General features: G+C 25.9%; 1 protein-coding gene across 1 annotated transcript; it reads left to right on the top strand.

Annotated features, from left to right (window-relative positions):
* Positions 1-635: 635 nt before the first annotated feature.
* Positions 636-18073, top strand: LOC122857737 (homeobox protein unc-4-like). The gene is made up of 4 exons (XM_044160077.1): positions 636-2241; positions 14602-14774; positions 16769-16972; positions 17103-18073. Exons 1-4 carry the CDS (start codon positions 1872-1874, stop codon positions 17856-17858), a joined length of 1503 nt encoding a protein of 500 aa, XP_044016012.1. The 5' UTR covers positions 636-1871; the 3' UTR covers positions 17859-18073.
* Positions 18074-22967: the final 4894 nt, after the last annotated feature.

Genomic DNA, 22967 nt, shown 5'->3' with positions numbered 1-22967 from the left:
ATGGAGGGGTCGTTTGTTGCCGCCCCTCAGGACAAAACCCTGGGTACCTCTATTGTAAAAAATAAACAATATGCGTTTCATCAACAGCTGCCTCATAAAAAACAATAAACACAAAAAAACAATTCAACATATCTAAACCAAAAATAGAAAAAAAAAGCTCAATTTTTCTATAAAAAAAAAAAGCTCAATTTTTCTAAAAAAAATTACACTCAATAATTTCTTCAATTTATCGAATACATAAAATTTCCCAAGTCAATTATTTTTCATGTCAAGTTTATAATGAAATAAACAAATGAATTATTAAAAAATTTTAATTATTATATTTAAAAGTAATTGACAATTGTGAAAATTCAATTTTTCAAATTTTCGAAATAAAGCTCATTGAATAAACGTGAAATGTTTTCAAGTCAAATCAAGTTACGATATCAAATTCTGAATGATGGATAATACAGAGCAAAATACATTTTGATGTTGAAACTCATACTATCATGAAATTAAATGTATATAAATAATTGTAGTGTGTTAGTGTAGAAAGTACAGGTGGAAGGGAGGAGCCATCTTGTGGCTGGAAGCAGGGCAGTCGCCAATTGATTCGTCCCCACCAAATTTACAAACATAAAGCGTGGTGGTATAATATTTATCAGTGTGAGGGTGAGCATAGTTGATTCAATTCCAGGACAAAAAAGTCGACAACAGGCGTGTCTGATAGTTGAATCAGTGTGTTGGGATTGGTTGATATTACTACAGATCTCCGGAACCCGCAGTATCATTCACCAATTGGAATTTATCTGGGTGGAAACAAGAACGGGTTTCACGATGTTGATGTAATACTGGTGGGGAAACGGGCTAGGTCTGTTTTTAAGACAGATAGTACTGTGCCGTTGGCTCGTGCCGTTGTGGTTCACCCTGATCAACAAAATCTAATATTACAGCATCATAAAAAAAGTTTTCTTGTATATTTATAAATAGATTAAAATTAAAAAATAGATAAAAACATATCAGAATAATAGTACCACCTCATTAGCATGGATAATAAAATAAAACCAGTTTGTTAATTCACTAGTGTTTTGGAGTAATTGAATAATATTATAGTTATTGTGTTACGTTAATTGTGTTTTATCTTTGATATTATTATCATCAAGCAAAATTGGACTAAAGTGGAATTTATGAAGTGCAGATATGTTATGATTAAGGGACTTTGACATGCTCAGTGATTTTGTCGTTGTATGATTTTGATGTTTACACTTCTAGACTTGGACAGATGTGTATGACATATTTTGATGGAACTGTCAGACAAATTAATTTTGAACATATCACAAGTGACAAAAAAGTGAACAATCAAGTCGGATAAATAAAGTTATATTTTCTTTTTTTGTTTTTATTTATTTTTTTTTCATTTAGTTTAGTGGTTGTGCTGCTAATTAGGCAAAAATTGTGCTACTGTTCATTTTATCTCGATACAATACAAAAGTGATACAATATTATTATCAATTCAAATTGATAATAATTATAACTATACCAAAAAGTATATAATATTGTGTTAGTTTTTTAAACTATATTAGAATTTAAAAAAGGGATTTTAACGCTATCCGTCGGACCGAAATGAGTCAATGAAATTTACACCTGTGATTTAATAAACTAATTTTTAAATTTGATATAAAAAATTCATTAATTTAAATTTAGTCATTGCCAGTTATTAATTTAGACAATAAATAATTTTGTTTGAATGTTAATAATAGAAAATAAAAAAAACGACAAATATAAATTGATTAAAAATACTAAAAATATATAAATAAAAAAAAAATTTAAAAATATAAATGAACAGTGAATACAGTGATATTGAGTTAAAATAAGTCACGTTGGTTCCCAACATGGTGTTAGAACCAGGAGGTGGCCTGTCGTTCCCACCACCTCCTGGTGGTGGAACAGCCGGTACAGGTGGTACACTATTGGGCCAAGCACGGCTGTTCCAGAGGGCGACACCAGTATTTCCATTTCATCTTGCTGGATGGCCATCACATCATGCTGCTGTACTTGGAAATGTACAAAATCAAATGCAACAAACAATGCAAGCTCAGCATCAAGCTGCAGCTGCTGCTGCTGTACGTTTTTTAAGTCATCATCATCCTCATCATTCGTCATTAACAGGCCATCCATTGGTACCAAGTATATCTCATCAATCTGGTACTTCTCTTATACATCATTCAAATGATCATCAAGATGATGACGACGATAAAAAAGGTACATTCATTTGATTGACAAATTATTTTTCAAGTTTAAAAAAATTATTCAATTTTAACTGAATATAAGAGCTGTACAATTTTTTGCAAACTAATTTGATCATAGTACAGAAAAACAAATGATTGAAATAAAAAAATTACCCATGTCGAAAAAATAAACAGTACCTATCTTTGAAGAGTCCAACAAATTGGGAAACATTGTTCCGCTGCTCCAGCGGTAAATTTTTTTTCAAATTGTCTCTAATATATTTTTTATTTTGATTTTTTTAATGATGAAAAAGCAGGTATCATTATGTGTATCATGCGATCCATTCAAAATTATATAGTCAGCCCAAAATCACATTGAAAAGTCATTAAAAATATTTTAAATAGAATTCAAAAAAAAATTAGTCTAAAATTAAAATATATATTTTTTTAATTATAAAAAAGATGTATTTAAAATAAAAAAAATAATTTTTTTTGTCTGACCAAATAGGCGCATTATCTACTGAAATAATTTTTTTCAACAACCCAATAATTTTGTGTGCAGGAAGTTTAAAATTTCATAGAAAATTAGATGTTTTTTTTTGTTTTTTAATTAAGGGTTTTGAATATGAATAATGATTTATTTAAGTTATGTTTAATTTTGTCAAGATTTAACGGGAAAAATAAATAAAAAAAAAAAAAAAAGAGAGGAACAATGGTCCAAGAAAATATACCATAGGGATTTATGAAACATGGTCAATCATAAGATCGTTTTCCCGTGTCTCTAGGGATCACTTATCGTATAAGGGCCAATGTCAGAAGCTGCCTGTTTACAAACAAAAACCATACACACACTTATGTCTTACAATTTTTCAATGCCGACGGGAGAAATCAGCTTTTTTTTTTTTTTTCTTTTTCTTTTTGTTTGGTTGAGGGTGAAAATATCTTTTTTACGTGATCCCATTTGTGTTTCACGCCCTTCTATACATATTACTTTATAATCTTCTTCTTATTCTCATTTTACTGTTTACTTTTTTTGAGTATTAAATTGAAGGATCAAGATTTTTATCGTTTGGTATACACATACACATTTATTTGGCGGTATCATTTTCTTGTGTCATGGAAATTTCGTGACTTGTATATTTAAAAATAATAAAAATAAAAAAAAAAAAGCCAGGTGTTTCAAATATATACAGGTTGTTTATAATTTTTTTTATGATTAAATTATTACATCTGACAGAAAGCTGATTTGTAACCCAGATCAATCATTAAATTGTCTCGTTGACAGATGAAGGTTTATTGATTAAATGTAAATATTATTTTCGTTCAAATGAAATAATCATATGTATTTTTAATTTATAAATATATGCCATAAACAATTTATGATATTTCAATAATAATTTGAATAATATACGTATGTATTTTTTATTCATTTAAACTGTTTAATAATTATATTTTTGTGTATATTAAAATACTCAACAGTATTTTTATTATAAGTTCAATTATAAATATTAAAAATAATATATATATACAAAAAAATTTCCTATCATATTTAAGACTCTTTTTTTGTCAATCTATTTAATTTTTCACCTCAAGCATTCATCCTAATCGTTAAATAATGACTCGGATGCATTCACATTACAAAATTATTTCAAGAAAAAAAAAAACAAAAAAACAACTTACATACATTCCAACCAAATATAAGTCATAAAATTAATTGAAAAAAAAATCCGGAAAGCCTAAGAATTTTTTCATCAATCTATTATAAAACTATATATTATTATAATATAAAAAAAAATTTAAAAATAATAATAAATAAATAAAATTCGTTGGATAATGTTGTTTAAAAAAAATATATATGTGTATAAAGTGTTAGTTGGTAATGACCAAGTGTAGACTAAACGAAAATAAAAAGTTAAAAAAAAAATTTAAAAAAAGTTAAAAGAAAAATCTTAAGAAGAAAACAAAAGTCGCGGTCTTGAGTATAAGGGCAAGTGATGAAGAGAAAAAGAGAGGAAGGGAAATATAAATAAAAAAAAAAATAAATAAGAGGGAGGTAATAACTTAATTTAAACTAAACTACAGTTTAATAATTCTCAGTCCAGGCCGTTCATGGACGATGCAACGGGCAACCAGCAATTTAAGAGCCGCCGTTAACTGCCGGTCGTTAGTCCCTTTTCAAAAGTTTCATCTTTATCGCTCCTTTTAGCTATATTCAGAGACTCAAGATATATGCACTGTACAAAATCATTTTAGTATCCAAGAAAAATATCATCTCTCACTTTTTTTTACTATAATACATGTGCCTCTTTTCGTTTCGCTTCTTCTTTACTCAATTTCTTCATCTCTTCCAATATCTCTTTGACTTTTATTTTTTTTTCTTTCTCTCTTTTTTTTAATTTTTTACCTTTATATATATGGATGTATCCTCACACTTGATTTTTCAGCACGATGCCTGCCTGCATCATGCATGCCTTTTTTTTTTGTTCAATTAAAAATAAATTTTTTTTATTTTTTCTTCATCTTCTTTAATATTATAACCAATGATATGTGTTCGAGTTAATTCACCAATGACGCTTGCGTGTCGTGTACGATGTATAGCGCCGCACCCTTGGGCTAAAAATTTCGCACCAACAAATTGAATCGGCAAAATTCACAGTATTCTTTTATATATTTAAAAAAATTTAGCTACTCTATTTTGCAGACCAAAAACGATTAAAATTTATCATTTTTTTGTTTCTTTATTTCAAATTTTAAAAATATTATTATATTAAACATGAAGATTTGTTGGAGCACGCGCTATACATATACAAATATTTTTTTTTTTTTCAATTTTTTTGTTCCTAGACATCGGTTTATTTATTTTTACATTTTTAAATGTAATTTATTTTTTTATTCGAAACCGGATGTAGCAGGTGAAACTATCGCCAGTTCGCCAACAAGTATATATGATAATTTGTGAAAAAAAAAATTCAAAAATAAAATAATAAACAAATTAAGTTGATTTGGAATATCTTTTATGAAATTAGTAAGAAAAGAATATATTTAAGAAAGATTTAATTTTTTTTTTTTTTTGTTGTTTCTTTGGAGCTTTAATAATTGTCGAAGAATTGTGGTGATAACCTATGAGATATGTCAGGCAATGAATATTACAAAAAATAAAAAAAAATAAAAAATTCTTGCTATCTTTCAAAGATAGTATCATCCCAGCAGCATTTAAGTTTTTTTTTTTTATCTTTTCATGTCATCGTCAGCTTCTCTGTCATCTTCATCATCATCATTATATTTTTTTGTGCTTTTTACGTTAACATAATCTTTTGCTGCTCCTGCGGCACCGACAAGTCGTTACATTTTTTTTTTCTTTTAATTCTTTTTAATCATCTTCCAAGAATCATGTCCTCGACATGTCGTTGTAAATATTGTCTGGTTTTCTACGCTCTGGAATTCTTTATCATTTGGATTATATATTTAGACATTTATATATATCTTATTATTTAAAAAAAAATAAATAATAAAATAATAATACGTAAATATATATTGGAATAATATTAATATACAAAAAATAAAGAGGAAAAAAAAATCATTTAAAATATATATAGCGATAAATTGAAGGAAAACATTAATTAAATTGTTGAGCCAGTGTGCGCACACAAATATATATATTCATTATTTTTTTCTTTTGTAAAAGCAGAAGAGTATAAAGTAAGCTGTACTTATATGCTTGGATAATTGTCTTTAATGATAATGATCTTGAATTACAATTGCTTGTACGTGGCTTTTTACATATAGAACCATAGTAATTTAAAAAAATAAAAATTTCATATATTCATTATATCTGAAACTAAAATTAAAAAAAAAAATAATAATTTTGTATTTAATTCATACACGTGTATGTATTTAATTTTAAAATAATAATTTGTTAATTTTTAATATGACGAAAGTTGATAATACCAAATCAAAAGTACCAATAATTTACGATCAATTAAAAATTATAATTTTTTTTTTTTTTTAATTATTACTCTTATTTTTTTTTATCAATAAAAATGATATGTCATTTGTTTTAATATGTATTTTTTATTCACTTATTATTTATTTTTTTTAATCATTAATTAACTGTGATTATACATTTATGTATTCAAGCAATAATAATAAATTAATTATTTTATATTTAAATTAAATAATTGTTATGTGAATAATATTATTTATTTTATTTATTTATTTTTATTCAAAGTTTACATACATAGTTTAGTACATATTTATGAATTTTGTTGCACTCTTGCCGTGTTGCTTAATGCTAATTTACCTTAAAATACTTTACATTTTATCCTTAAATTAGTTTCCTAATTAACACTTTCTCCGCTTGTTGCATGTGGCGATATCATGTGGGGAAGTGAGGAGTCTCTCGCGTTATTGTGTTTTTTCCATGGTTCCCCAGTTTGGCGAACAGTACACATAGTCACTTGACACGCAAAGCGCGAATCGAACGAAATATCAATGTCTGATGTTTTTAATTTATTCCTTAATTAATTTACCCACTTCCCTTTAATTGTTTGGATCAGATCCTTACACGAGATAACGTGAGTTAAAGTTTCCCTTTCTTTCCCGCAGACCCTACAGTCCCAGTTCGCGTAACCCTTTTTCCCGTCTTTGCAAACGTTTCCTAGCCTAATTTTTGTCCAGATTATCTTTTCCCATTCCTGGCTATCTTCTTTGTCCAGGTATTCCGGAGGTTTCGTACTCGGGACCTGTTCTATTTCTTTGTAGTATGGACAATACGATGACTGGTTGACTAGCTTCCAGTCATTATCCATGTCTTCTTTCATCCATTTAAATAACCCCTCTTCCCCTATTTTCTTGATTTCCTGTATATCTTCCCCTTCCCTGATTTCCTTAAGCTTATCCAGTAGGCCTACTTTTTTACATATTATCTTTATCTTTTTCCCCCAGTCTGTGGGGTTATTATTTATAATACCTCTTAGAATTTCATTTTGACATATTTTTGGGAGTCTGTCCTTTTCCATTCCTGCTACCTTTATCATATATGTCACCGCTCTTTTTCCTGCCAATATTCTCAGGTCAATTTGTCCCGTTTCCCTCTTCCAAAGATAGTTCGGAGTATTCCTAGCTACGCCTAGTGCCATCTTAGAGTATCTCCCTTGCATTTTTAAGACCTCTTCCCATTGATCCCATCCCCATATTTCTACCCCGTACAGGAAACCTGCTCTGGAGATTGCATTCATTAGGTATAATTTGTCTTTTAGTTTATGTATTTTCCCTCTCTTACATACCCCCCATGTAGTGTTTATTGTCTTTTGAATTCTCCCCACTGTGGCTTTCACATGTTCCCTTAGGCTACCGTGAATTGAATCCCAGGTATTTTAACGTAGAATGAAATTTCGATTTCTTCATTTAAAGTAAATTTTTCCTTATCATTTTTTCAATAAAAATCATAATTTTTGTTTTATAAAGTTTATTTTTCGCATTTACAAAGTTATCAATTTTTATAGATCACCCGCATTTTAAAATAAAATACGTCATCCGATTTTATACAGTTATTTTCTTTATCCAATACGTAAGTCCGTTTTTTCCTTCTAGTTCCTTATCTATGTCGTCAATAGTCAACGATGGGCTCAGCTTGCAACCTATTATCCCAAATTTAAATCGTTCGAGTATTTGTTCTTACATTCCCGTGTCGGTTATATATTTTCCTAATCATATTGTGCATTTTCCCTCTGATACCCTTGTTCCATATTTTTTCCAGCATAATGTCTCTGTCCACTCTGTCGAAGGCGGCCTTGAAATCTATAAAGGCAGCATATAGTTTCCCCCCTTTCTTTTTCCGATTGTTGTCGATCAGTTTATGTGAATAATATTATTTATTTTTAATTATTTAAGCTTTTTTATTTATTTTTTTTTTTTTTGGATAAAATAATTTAGCATTTATTTATTATTATTAATTTTTGTTTTTTTTTTTTTTGTTGATAGATTATTATACTATGAATTGACAGGATAGTATATATCGATAATTTAAAATTATTATTTATTACATCGACCCTAATCGTCCCGCGTGGATATTGCACAACAGGCATTAATTAGCAACGCTAGGATCACTACCAACCAATACATATATATATTCGTTGAAATATAAATTTTGACGCACCCTTTTTTGCGTTTATTTCAAAGCCAATTGCACTCACATAATGAAAATAAAAAGCGAAATTTTTAAATGATTAAAAAAATTAAAAATAAATGATATTGAAAAAATTATAAAAAAATTAATAAACCGCACAAATCTTTGATATTTTAATAATACACTTTGTTATGCCATAAAGAAAAAAAAAAAAATAATAACAACTCTCTATAATAATTCAGATCAATGTGAATAATAATTAATGACAGATTAATTTGAAATATCATTTTTTTTTTAATTTTTATAAATTCATTAAACACTGATTGAATATTTATTTGCAAATAAATAACGATAATTTAATTGCTATTTAGAATAATAAAAAAAATAAATAAATAAATAAATATCATAGAGATACAAAATATCAACATGTAATATTTATTTCTCACATACTTATATATAAAAATTGAAAATAATAAGATAAAAAAAAATTTATTAAACCTGTTTTGTTTGTGGGTGTAAATGTCAATTTTTAATTTAGATTAATACACGCGATATATTGTCAGTTATAGATATGAGGTAAATGAGAATGAAAAAAAAAAAAATGATATATAACACGATTGTATATAATATTAAATTATCATAATAAAAAAAAGTATTTATGAATTGAAAAGGAGGGTCTAAAAGTGCATTGAAATTATTATGAAATTTTAATATAATATATTTATATTATAAATCGATATTAACATTTACCATTTATAAATAATTCAATTTTAATAATAATTATCGTTTAAAACAATCGTCTTATCAGGCGAGTTTAAATTTAAGGCTGTGAACAATATTCTTTAGGTCTCGCGTCGCGTATATACACGCAATGAAGATAATATTCTTCGGGAAATGACACGCCAGGGGGTAACAACCCATGGTTTGTAATTGGTCTACCCAACTTATGGCACGCAATACATAAAAATATATATATATATTCTTTTTAAAACCCCCTTATCATTACTATTATTATTTTCTTCAATCTACACGCTTTCAGTCAACACAAAAATGCATCTACATTTATTTTTTTTTACGTAGAAATAAATTTTAAATTCAACATAAAACAATTTAAACTTGGAATTATTATATTTTTCTAAATAAATATAATAAAAAAAATAATAATCCAATCAAATTATAATAAAATTTATATGATAGAATGTTTGACAAAGATTGGCTTGGAAAAATTTTATAGTTTACTAATCATTTTAAAAAAATTCATAAAGTAAAAATGATTTTTATCAAAGTAATTATTTAATTCAACGACTTACCCCATGGCTTCTGAAGTTGAATTTTATATTGAGAGAAAGAACGATGAGTGTGTTAAAAGACGGCTTAATTTTATGCCTGAAAAAAAAATAAAATGAAAATAAATAATAAAATATATAATAAAAATATTTAAAATAATATGCCGAAAGGCAAAATCGGCAGCGAGGTAGTATGAGTAATATATGTATAATGTTTTTACATGTATGTGTTTTTTTATTTAGTAAAAATTTGCTTTGGGCATTGTGAAAAGCACCCAGTAAATTTGAAAGTATACTTCGAGAATTGCACACGCCATACTATCAAGTATTAATATATAATTAACCGGTTGGTGATCGAATCAAAAAATAAAATAAACAAATATAAATATTTTTTAAATAAACTAAATTAAGATGAAATTTCATTTACTTATTTTTTTTTTTTTTTTTTTTGTAATGTAAAATCACTGTGTTACAGTGTTTTTGTTTTTTAAAAAAAGAAATTTAATAAATTAAATTTTTATGATTATGACAATATTCAATTAGCAAGTCATAATAAATTATTAAATAAAAAATAAAACAGGATATTCTCTCAATGATTAAATTGTTAAAAACTTTTAAAAAAAAAATGGAAAGTTATAAAATAATAATCAATATTTTTGTGGAGATTAATAAAAATATAAATAATTAAAAAAATCAAAATGATAATTAGTGATTATTATTAAATTTATACTTGCTCAAATTAAATATATTTTTATCATCAAGTTACGTAAAATTAAGCTAATTATAAAATATCAATTAAATGTTTTAATTAAAAAAAAAAATATAATTAATATCATTTAACAAATTTATTGCATGTTGAAAAATTGAAACATTTAAAAATTAAATTAGGCGTAAAATGCAACAAAGTTTTCCACTTATTAATTTTCCAAAATAAAAATAAATAAAAAATATTTCAGTAGTTCAAGTGCCTATTTAGTCAGACATGAAAATATTTTTATTTTTTTTTACTCAAACTTCAAAGATTATCTAATTGTTATTCAAATAATTGTAGATGAAAAATTGAAATAAATATTTCAGTAGAAAACATGCCTATTTGGTCAGACAATTTTATTCATTTTTTATTTTTTGTATATCAACAAAGGACTTTAATATACTAACGATGAGTATATAAATATTTTGCACAATCAACTTGCTGTTTTAAAGGAATATTTAAAAATAAAAAAATTTAAAAAATGGGTGTATCATATAATGGCGTTTACACGCTCCCAATCTGCCGCTCAGAATAATATGAGTGCCGTATAATTACACATTGAATTATACAAAAATAAGTATTTAAACGATGTTTAAACGAGCCAAGCGCGCAAAAGATGACATTGACCATAAATTAAAACACTTGACGTTATTTAATTTTTAATTTTTTTTCATCATAATATTCATAATTGACTATTTTACTAATAAAAAAAAAAAAAAAAATTATTTGTTGACAGTTTTTACTTGTATTTAAAATACCAAAAAATAATATACAAATATTTTTTAATTTTAAGACTGTTGAATCATAACAACGTCATAAAGTAGTCCAAACGTGTCAGCCTTTCATTGATTCAAAATATTTAATTCAAAAGTCGTATATGATAAAAAAAATTTGTAAAAAAAAAAAAGCTATCAAAGGGTGAATGCCTGGGTGTTATTGATGATGATAGTAGTGGGGGGTAAAAAATACGAGACGCGAGAATAACTAAAAATAAAAAAAATAAAATAAATAAATAAAAGAGTAAAGAGAAAGAGGGAGAAGGGTAGAGGGTGGGGTGTTTTGAAACTGGGCGTCAGAAGGATTGATGGTGTCTAGATGCAAATACAGTCAGTCCAGCACGCAAGCCAACTTTATATACACTTTAATAAATATATATATATGCAATATATACACCACCTTACGATGCCTTATGCCAGTTAACGCCTTACAACTTAATAATCTCTTCAAATGTCGCTTATTTTTATTTCTTTTCTCTCGTTAATTTTAATAGTTTATTTTTTTTTTTTTTAAATATATTTTTTCTTTATGAATTTGAATTTAATTTTTTTTAAATACTGTCAAACATGTCATGTGCTTTCAATCAAATATTTATTATACTGTATCGATTATATAATTAATAATTTCAAAATGAAAAAGAAAAAAAAATTTAAATAATAATTTAAATTTATATAAATCATGTTGCATGTAATTAAATTTTTTAAATAGATTATAATAAACATTTAGTAAACACTTGGGAATAATTAAATAAGTTTAATTTTTATATTTAAAGTGAAAAATTTTCTATATATATTTTAGAGTTTCATTTGTAATCTGTGGTGTGATGCAATGGCACTTTTCCTTGGGGACATTGTTTCACTGCTAATGACTTTGTTGGCTTGAGCTTAACAAGACAACTGTCCTTTAAACTGTACATAAGTGACAATTTTAAATGGTACTTTATATAACAACAGTTTTCATGTTGAAAATTAGTTAATACCATAAACTTTAAATTACAATTCAACGCTTAATTATCACTAAAAAGTAAAAATATAATTTAATTAAAAAATAATATATACAAACAAGTTAACATAAATCAGTTAATGAGTCAATATATTAAAAGAATAATTCATTTTTTAATTTCAATTATAAATTGAGTTTATCTTTTGAGACTTGAATTAATTATATATAATTATTGCAACAAAGAAAATTGTCGCTGAGCATGTTGTTGTTGTTGTTACTGTCGTCGTTGTCGTCGTTGAGATAATCACATACAAGGGTATAAACTTGAAACGTATGTCTTTTCTAGTTTAAAAATAATATATTAAAAGAAAAAAAAAAAAAAAAAAAACGCGATTTATTTTATTGCGTGTACACGCGACAAAAAGTCACACGATCTTTTTTATTTTTACTTTTATATATGCAAACTGTACATGCATCAAACACACATACAATTTTTTTTTTTTTTTTGACTTGTTCAATGATCATACATACATACGTCTTAGTCATTATATTTTTTACATTATCGACTGGCAAATGGTGACAGAAGTTAATCATCTATATATGTATTTATTTATTTTGACTAGTCAATGATTAATTTAAATTATTTTTAATTTAATATAGCCTTTGGGTAATAAAATTAACATGAAATTTAATTATAAAAAAAAAAAAAAAAGCTGTTGTCTATATGTATTAAGTTATTATTAAAAAAGTGATAATTTTTTTATTTTGTAAAGTTATTGATGATAAAATTAGTTGAAGAAATAAAAAATATATATAAATATGGTAATGGTAATTTTTTGAGTCACCTTGGGGATCTTTGGGTTAACCAATGGAATGATCGTTCATGCTGCCACTGTGCGCCTGGCACGGATGCTCGTTCTGGATTATGGATTATCAATAATGAGAGTCCCAATCGATATACATCGGTCTGGTCGCCGTCGCCTGGCGGCTTTTTGTGTCGTGAATTTAACAGACCAAGTGCATCGGTTAAAGAGAGATAGTTATACGAATAAATCGTGTCTAATTATGAAAATTAATGTTAAACTACCAGTCAAGAAATTTTATTTATTTATTATTTTTTTTCATACGTATTGTGCCAAAGGCAAAAATAAAAAATAAAAAATTAATTTCGATATACAACGAAATTATTAAAACAAAAAAAAAATAAATAAATTCAATTTTTATTTTAATTTACAATTTAAAAAGCAAAAAAAAATTCATAAATTTATCTCGTAAAATTTTAAACAATATTAAAAATCATTTATTATATTTTTTTAAATTTAATTTATTAATTGATAATCACAAAAATTGGAATAAAGTTTTTTAAGAAATATTTCTTGTAAAACTTGAAACAATAAAATGTAATCATAGTTTATTTTTTTTTAATTTAAACTCTTGAAGAAAATTGAATTTTGTCGTGTAATAGTTCCCAAGACACCGCAAATAATAGTAAGAATAAAATTTTTAACCTCATCCTTAAAAAAGAATTTAAAAAAAAACGATAAAATTCACAACCCCAGTATTTTTTTATCACAAGTTTTATCAAGTTATCTTAAATATCATAAAACTAAAATTACTTAAAAATAATATAATAATAAAAAATGATAATTTATATATCTAAAAAATATTTTCAATGAATTTTTTTTCCCCAGAAAAATTATTTATTTATGATAACAATCAAAACTGTGATTGTCTTTTGTACATGAATATATTGCTTACTTATTTTCGACCCTTGGCACACAACCACTAACAAAAAAAAATGAAAAAAAATAAAAATAGATATACAAAATAAAAAAATGAGAAAAAGATAAGCTTCGGGGTCAATCCATAATCTCGATCTTTTATTCAATTCCCGAACAACTAACATTAGCATACATATTCGTTTGGAAAAAAAATATTATGTATCTACAAAAATTTATCAAAAAAAAATATAATCATATCGTTTTTTGATTCCCAAAATTTGATAAAACAATAAAAATAAATTTTCTATATATTAACAAATCAAAGCATCATTAAATTATGGAATAAATATTCATATATTTTAATATGATTTATTCATAAATACAATTGAGAGCAAATAATAATTTTAGTTAAGATTGTTTGTGTCTTATCTCAAACTCAGGGTCAGGGTCATATGACTATATACTTGTACATTTCACATGAGACTAATTTAATGGTCGATGTTTTTATTCATCGTGCAAATTTTCATCCATCAAATAAAAAAATAAATAAATATATCAGAGGAGTAGAAAAATAACAAAAAAAGATAAGCTTAATTTGCAGAAATATTACCCGGAGAAATATTCTTTATTTTCCTTTTCATATTATCATTTTATTTTTATTTTTTTTCGAAATTTATTTATGTGTTTCTAGTGCCATACAAATGACCATAAAATATATTAAAATAATTTTGCAATTTAAATGATATTTTCTTTTGTTATTAATATATTTATTTATTATTTATTTTTACAGGATGTGATAATGAGTCGGATGAGGGCGGAAGTAAACGTAGAAGAAGCCGGACAAATTTCAATAGTTGGCAATTGGAAGAACTTGAACGTGCATTTCTTGCGAGTCACTATCCAGATGTTTTTATGCGTGAATCGTTGGCTGTGAGACTTGAGTTAAAAGAGAGCCGTGTTGCTGTAAGTTTTTTTTTTCAAATTAATTAACTACCCCAACAACAACAACAAAACTAAAAAAGAAATATTGTTAGAAATTTTTATTAGCATTTAATCTGATTTAGCCATGTTTTGACATGAAAAAAAAATAGAAAAAACAAGTCAATCTATTAGATAAAGTTTTAAAGATATATCTAAATTTAAAAACAAGACGAGGGTGTTAAATTTTAAGGGTTCACTATCAAGGTGCAGACTGTTATAAAATAGACATTGAGGGTAGATGAAGCCGAGAGTTTTCTGACCATTTCACGACCCTACACACATTTATATATATATTCACTACCACTACCCTCTTTATATATTTTCATCTCATGGGGGTAGTTGGTCCATCTGTTACAACTTTACTTGGCAAAAGCCAGCGAAAGTCAACGACGATACGACCTTAAGGGTGCTCGACTAGAAAAAATAAAAAAAATAAAAAAAACATATTCATCGTGATTTGATTTTACGAGTATTATAAAATATATATATCAAATAAATTCGTTCAACGTTAAATCATATGTATATATTCATCTATAACCACAATTTTGTGGATATAATTTTATATAGCTATCAATATTAAATTATTATTTGAATTTTTTTTCTTTTGTAAAATAATTTTTGTATAACATTATATTCACTCATTGTCGGCATTTGTTCAGTCAAAATTACACCCTCGTAAATTTATGAAATGATGAAAAACACCCACGTGTTAAATTTTCAAGACTTTTTTATTTTTATTATTTTTTATTTTGCCAATAATATGCTGACAGTGTGCATGCGCAAAAGATCGATTTCTCAGCGAATATATAAACGATGTGAAATACACACGTCGCCTGGAGGGTTATCATAAGTTTTTTTTTTTTTTCAACGTCAACTATTTGCATTTGAAAGATATTATACTCTATCGTATAATCAAATATTAATATGAAAAAAGTAAACAAAATATTAATATAAGATATGTCAATTTATATTATTTTTAAAAAATCAAGAGTCAAAAAAAAAAAAATCTTAAAAAGGGTGGGTTTTAATTTCATGGATTGTCAGTTGAGGTCTATTTATATTTTTATATTTATGGGGCATATAAATGAACATAATGCTTATAATATTAACCCCAGTATAAAAAAAAAAAAATCAAATTCTGGTAAGATAATAAAACAATATGAGAAATTCGATCGGATGACACACTGCTGACAAAATATATTTCCTCCATGTTTAATAATATAAAAAAAAAAAAAAAAGTACTTGTCATTTTGTCTATTCAAATATTTTTATCCCCGTTGATATCTTCATCGTTTAAGATGAGATAAGATAAATTGTTTATGAATACAAAAAAAAAAAAAAAAGAGAGAAACACCACATGCTCAAATCGAATAATAAAATATCAAATTAATAGATGCTTTGATTTTTTTTTTTTGGCAATGTAACTTTATTGTTAATAAAAAAAATAAAATATTAATTAATTTATAAAAAGTTTTGTTTAAATAATTTTATCAATATAAATATTTTTTTTTTAAATTCAAAGCTAAATTTTGGAGTCAATTTTTATATTGTCTTACTATTAAAAAATGGAGTAATTATAATTTTATTTATTTAAATATTCAACTTTTGTTGTTGAAAGAATAATTATTGCTATTTTAAAAATAATAGTTTGAATAATAAATTTATGAGAATTAATTATTGTATTGATCGCAAAAGGTATCGCGTGAGTTTGTAGCGCTAACATCAACTGCGTGGTCACTCTCAGTAACTAATGTCTCAATTTTATACTTTATTATTATCAACAAAATCAACCTAATTTACAATTATCTTTTTCACTATATATTTTCAACATAAATATCTGCAAATCAAGATACCTTATATAATAATAAATTAAATAAGCGAATTAATTTTTATCGTTGTTGTCTGTTGCGATAACAGTTGTCTCTTCTATAAAAGAAAATAAATATACTAAATAAATACTGTTTTTTTTTAAACAGGTTTGGTTTCAGAATCGACGTGCAAAATGGCGAAAAAAAGAACACACTAAAAAAGGACCAGGAAGACCGGCACATAATGCACACCCTCAAAGTTGTAGTGGTGAACCAATTCCACCAGAAGAACTTAGACGAAAAGAACGTGAAAGGCGGCAAAAAAAATTGCTAAAAGCATTAGAAAGACAACAAAGAAAATTAGCTGCCAAGGTAAGAATAAATTTCATTCATTTACCCACTCAAACACAAAATTGATTGAATTATTTTCAAGATAAAAATTTGCTAAACATGGGTCTGTAAATTTTGTTGAATTTATTTTATTTTTTTTCTTTTTAAATAGGGTATATCAGTAGATCTAACGACGTTACGTGCTGAATGGGAATCAAGAAGTGCAGCAGCATCAAGTGGTAGTGCATTGAATGGACATTTAAGTGGTTCATTTGGTCATTTAGGTAGTCTTAATGAGGGTAGTAGTGTATCTGGTTCTGGTAATGATGCTAATGAAGAAATTGATGTTGTTGGTGGTTTAGATTCATGCAGCGAGAGTGAAAGTGAAAGAATTGATTCAGCAGCTGATGGATCAGTTGATGGTGAATGTTATTCAAGAATAATAAATGATAATAATGATACTGGAAGAACATCAAGTTCATCAGAACAACAAAGTCCAAATAATGGAATAAATATTAATTTAGATTTAAATCATCAACATGGTATACGTCATTGGGGTCTTAGTTTATTAGAAAGACGTAGAGAACTTGTTAATTTAAGTAATAATGTACTTGGTATAACAACAAATGATAATAATACAAGATGTTTAACAATTGGTACATTAGATAGACATCATCATCATCATCATCATCTTCATAATGATGATGATGTTGTACAAAATGGTAGCATTGATTTATCAGTTAAAGGACGTGATGATAGAAGAAGACTTAATCCATTTTCAATTGATAGTTTACTTGGTAATAATAAAAGTACATCAGCAACAGCTAAATTTGAACAAAATCGTTCATCAACACCATCAACATTAACAAGACAATCTAGCTCACCAACATCACCAATATCTGTACCAACATCACCATCAACAACGTAGTCCATTTAGTTTATTATTTGTTTTAACATAAATCATATATAGCTATTTTATTTTTTCGTTTTTCTTTATAAATAAAAACACAAATTATTATTTTTTATTCGAGACTATATATCATTGTCGACACATATCTTCAGAGTTAATTTTATTGTCGATGTTGATTATATCATTTTTTATTTATGTAAGTGTGCAATAAGAAAGTGAGCTTGTGTTTTGAGTGAACAATAATAGTTAAAAAAAAATAAATAAAACTATATAGAATTCAAAGACAAAAGAAAATGAAAAATTGTGAATGATTATTTAAAAAAAATAAAAAGTTTGTTAGTGTATTTATAATGTACATAGAAACAACAAAGAAAATAAGAAAAAAAAAAAAAAAGAAATTATGAAAAATATGATTTTAATTTAATAAAATATTGCAAAATAATTATGTAGATTTTAAATGATTTAAAGGTAAATTAATTATTTAAAAAAAAAAAATGTGAATTAATATAAAGCAATAGAAACATGAACAAAAAATAAAATAAAAAAATTGGATATATTAAATTAAAAAATAAAATAATAATCCATTGTAAACTTAAAAATTAATTTAAAAAAAAAAAAAAGTCACCTGATGCCAATTGTACATATAGACGAGCATTAAGTTCAGGTTTATAATAAAAAAAAAAAAATATAAATAATAATAATATTTAAAATAAAATACCGTCATTTTATGGTTTATAAAAAAAAAAATCTTGTAAACTTCTAGGATTGAAAGTAAATTAAAAAAAAAAAAAAATTATGACGAAACAATTGTATGATGAAAGTGAAAAAAAAAAAAGAATTATTGATAAGTATAAAGTATATTTCGGAAGAAATTAATGTGAATACAAAATTGCCACAATGCCATGGACAAAAAAAAAAAAAAAAGAAAAAAATAAAAATAAACCTACCAATATATCCATTATAAATAAATTAATTTATTCTCAAGAAAAAGAAATATTAAAGAAAGAAAAAAAAAAAAATTGAGTATGAAATATTAATCAGTGAATTTTATTTTTTCTATTATACCTTTGTTGATGATTCTCACCTCATTAAGAAGCCATTTATCGTCTCGTCCAACTTAACGATAGATATTATTTTTTTTTTTACAAAAATATATATTTTTTTTTTATTAGTATTATTAAGTTTAACCGACACTCCGACAGTGATTACATTGCAAATTTAAATTGAATTTATTTATTATTTTTGATTATCATTTGGTCGCATACAGTGAGATGCAAAATTAAACTAAAGCCTAACATTTATAATAATTTCATTGCTCGTAATTTACGTCTGAAGGTTATATATGATAAAAAAAAAAAAAATAAGAAAAATCGAGATGCAAGTCAAGTTTACGCGTGAGTTCATGGCGCATCTTTATATATATTATATTCGTTGTTGTTTAGTTTACGACAAAGACCCATTGTACCCGAGGCAAACCGCAATAATATTATTAGCTATATAACCATAATGCTTAAACGTATTTATATAAATATATTCGCTTGAGGCTAAACAACCAAGTAACACTGACGACAACAGCATAAAAGAAAATAATATTCTCACAAGACTAGCAATTTCATAGTCACTTTTTGCATCAACTGAAGACTCAATTATTTTACATTTATTATTTACATATATTTACTATTTAAAGATGTCATTTTTATTACCAAAACAAATTAAACTTTTACCATTGAAATTTTTTTTAAATAATAAATTATTTTTCTATACAGATTTTTTTTCTTAAAATCAATTTATTAAATATTATATTTGAAAAAAAATTATTTCATATTAATCATCAAGTTTATAATTAAAGTAAAATTTTTATAAATTTCATTGACCTTAATAGATACAACTTGATCAATTAATAATAAAAAATAAAGATAAAATTATAAATGTGTGAATTTGGGCAGGTGTTTGAGGCCCTTAATCAAAAAATCAAAGAATAATTTATACGCGTCTTCAGTATGGTTCCTTAAGGCCCAAAGTATAACATTGTTTTTGCGGCTTGTTTAAACCCTCAAATGAAAAAATAAATAAATAAAAAAAGGAAGCAGGTGAAGTGTATATATATATACCAATATAAAAATATATATTATTTTTATTATTTATATATACATTTATTATTTATTCTCATCTGCAGTACAACACACCCAAGTCTCGCGCCTTTTTTTTCATTTAAAATTGTTTAAGAAACGATTTATAATCGTTTGGGAGGTTGGATCGTGAACGGCCCAAAGGAAGATCCAGTGCGATCCGACAGATCGTCCGCAGATGATGCCCACTTTGATACATGTTTTCGCGGGACTTATTGTATAAGAACAAGAAAAATATATAAAAAGAGATCGCTTATTACATTGGGTCAAAGGTTGTGAGCTTCGCATAAACCATTTGTGCTTGAAGATCAACAATCTGTTGCCGATATTTCCCAGAGGTAACACAGCCTATCAATACTCATAATCTTTTTTTGTATATTAAGAGGGGATTGGGTCCAAACGCGTTGGTGGGCCCCACCCACACGCGTTTGGACCCGATTAAATTTATTTTCTACTCTTCATAATTTTTCCTTGACTTTTTTCATCAATTTAAAATTATTTTTTATAAATTTTTTTTCTCATTTTTTAATAACTATTCATTGTTATTATAATATTTATCATTTTTTTTTTTTTTCGAAATTTTTATGTCGAAAATACTGATTTATCAATATATGCATACAATAAATTTATGATGGTAATTTTTTATTTTTTATTATTCATTCGCGAATATTGAAAAAGATTGTTTTATCTTGGGTGATGTTTTTTTTTTTTTTCTTTTTTACATTTTTAATATATTTATGTTTTTTTTTTATCATCAGTTTTTTGTGTCTTCGAGATATGTATGCTACGGGGCGGAATTTTAAGATAAAAAATTAATAGCTGTTTTTTTTTTTTTGGCAAAGAGGCAAAAACACGAAAGTGTATATGTATAACGTTATACTGGCGGGATGAAATTTTATTACCAAAATTTTATTCCGCTTACGCTTTTAGATCTTCGATATGAGTCTGATACTGGCTTGAACTTGTTCATATATATACATATGCCATAGCCCGATTTAACGGATGAGAATGGCGCCCAAGTATAAGCGAGGATGAAATCAAATCAATTTTCGATCTTCCTGGAGGCAATATATCGGGTCCCAGAGTCAACGATTATATTCACTTTTTCAATTCTTTGCTTATTTTTTTAATTCCTTCATTTTTATTTGACCTCAGACTTCAAAAATATCGTTAAAATAAAGATTAAAAAAAATAAAAACTTTTTAGGAGCTTTTGCACAAGACAAAAAAAGGTGAATAATAAAAAAAAAAAACTTTTAAAAACTTTATAGTTACATAGAGGAAAATTTCTCAGCTTTAAAGTTTTCAACTTGGGGGTGAGAAAAAAAAAGAGAAGAGAGAGCGGTATGGGGCAGGGGGTTAATATCAACGATAAGTATCTAGAGACGGTTCTTCAAGGCACATGTATATACTCAAATACTATTCGAATTTCTTATCCACACAGTATATATATATTTAATACAACACATGTATATTGCATCAACTCCAACAAGACGCGTTACTTTGATGGCGGCCAGCCAGAAGTAAATCTAAGGTTTACGAGGCAGTACCGCCTCTTACTAGCACCTCCTCGAGCACTTTTGTTCTGCCCACTATCAAGTAACTGGAACCTAAGTATAAGAATTTTCAACAATACTATACATATATATATTACAATAAATTTAACAACCTCGACATGAGCAATGCGGATCTTAAAAATATTTCGAAATCTCTATACACTAGAAATAGTATATCACCTCTACATCATGCACACACCAACAGTTGAAAAATCTCATAAGGAAAAAAATAATAATAATCTCAAACTTTACTTGGAAATTAAAAAAAAAAAATTCCTCAAAGAAATTGCGATGATAATAGTCTGTAGTTATAAGTAGATTATCTATTATATGATCAGACGATGAACAAGTGCATTAAATAGACTTTTGTGTTATTTATATTTTAAAAAAATTTTTTACCATTTAAAGCAAATATAGCAATTACAGCTGAATTGAGGATTTATAAATTTTATCGATTTTAATAACAAGTGTAAATACTAGTTAAATAATTAAATGATAAACAAAATGATTGGAAAAAAATAACTGTGCTTGTAAATATATTTTTTTTTTCTTTTTTTATATGTGTAAAAGAAAATTGTAAATAAATCATTTTTATTTATATTTAAATTGATGTTTTAAGTGATCAAGTTCTTTTGTCATTTAATGGTAAAATAATTTTCTCACAATTTTTTATATTTGTCATGCAATTTGATTGATGTTTGAAAGAAAAAAAAGAGAATGAATTTAATATTTTTTTTCTTAGATATCTTTGGAAGTAAATATTCCGATGAAGTATGTAATAATAAACATGTTTATATCAATTTGATGCATCTTTTCCTCATACGAATTGAGAAAATAAACCATCAACAATCTCTAATACAAAAGAATAGAAACAAACAGATAAAAAATGAGAAAAAAAAAATCGCGTAGTCGTAGATGAAGAGAGGAACGTGGATAATATAGTTATTATCCGACAGAGTATAATGCCTTTAAGGTATTTCTCTACAAAATATATATATGGTGTATATATAAGAAAACAACCAAGACCCAACATTAAAAACCAATTTTTAGGTACCAAAAAAATCATCCGCCCCATGTTGTCCATAATAACAGGTCTGATAATCTATAGTAGGTTTTCTGTCCACGATGCGAACGTAAACGTCGGAACTTTTGCCATCATCCATGCAAGTTTATATAAACTTGTCTATTGCCCACACAAGAAAGACAAAGATAATATTATATTTCAAAAAAAAAAAAATCAAAGAAGATAATCACACAGAGTAAATTGATGCTTTTGACCATCAGTATCATCAGTTTGCGACGTTTTTTTCAATTAAAAAAATTTAAACTAAAAAACAATAATAGCCTACTTGTTTTTTTTTTTTATATATATCTTTATAAAAATATTACAACAGCTGTCAAACGATGCAGTTTATAACCTGGCAATTTGGCCAAATCATGAAA

Source organism: Aphidius gifuensis, linkage group LG5, assembly GCF_014905175.1.
Source record: "Aphidius gifuensis isolate YNYX2018 linkage group LG5, ASM1490517v1, whole genome shotgun sequence".
NCBI lineage: Eukaryota > Metazoa > Arthropoda > Insecta > Hymenoptera > Braconidae > Aphidius > Aphidius gifuensis.
This window is presented reverse-complemented; position numbering and strand designations above follow the sequence as displayed.

Excerpts from the sequence above, each read along its gene's own strand:
- LOC122857737 (XM_044160077.1), top strand. The coding sequence starts at position 1,872 with ATGGTGTTAGAACCAGGAGGTGGCCTGTCGTTCCCACCACCTCCTGGT. Across the intron at positions 14,775-16,768 it reads TAAAAGAGAGCCGTGTTGCT|GTTTGGTTTCAGAATCGACG; the intron begins GTAAGTTTTTTT and ends TTTTTTAAACAG. Across the intron at positions 16,973-17,102 it reads AAAGAAAATTAGCTGCCAAG|GGTATATCAGTAGATCTAAC; the intron begins GTAAGAATAAAT and ends CTTTTTAAATAG.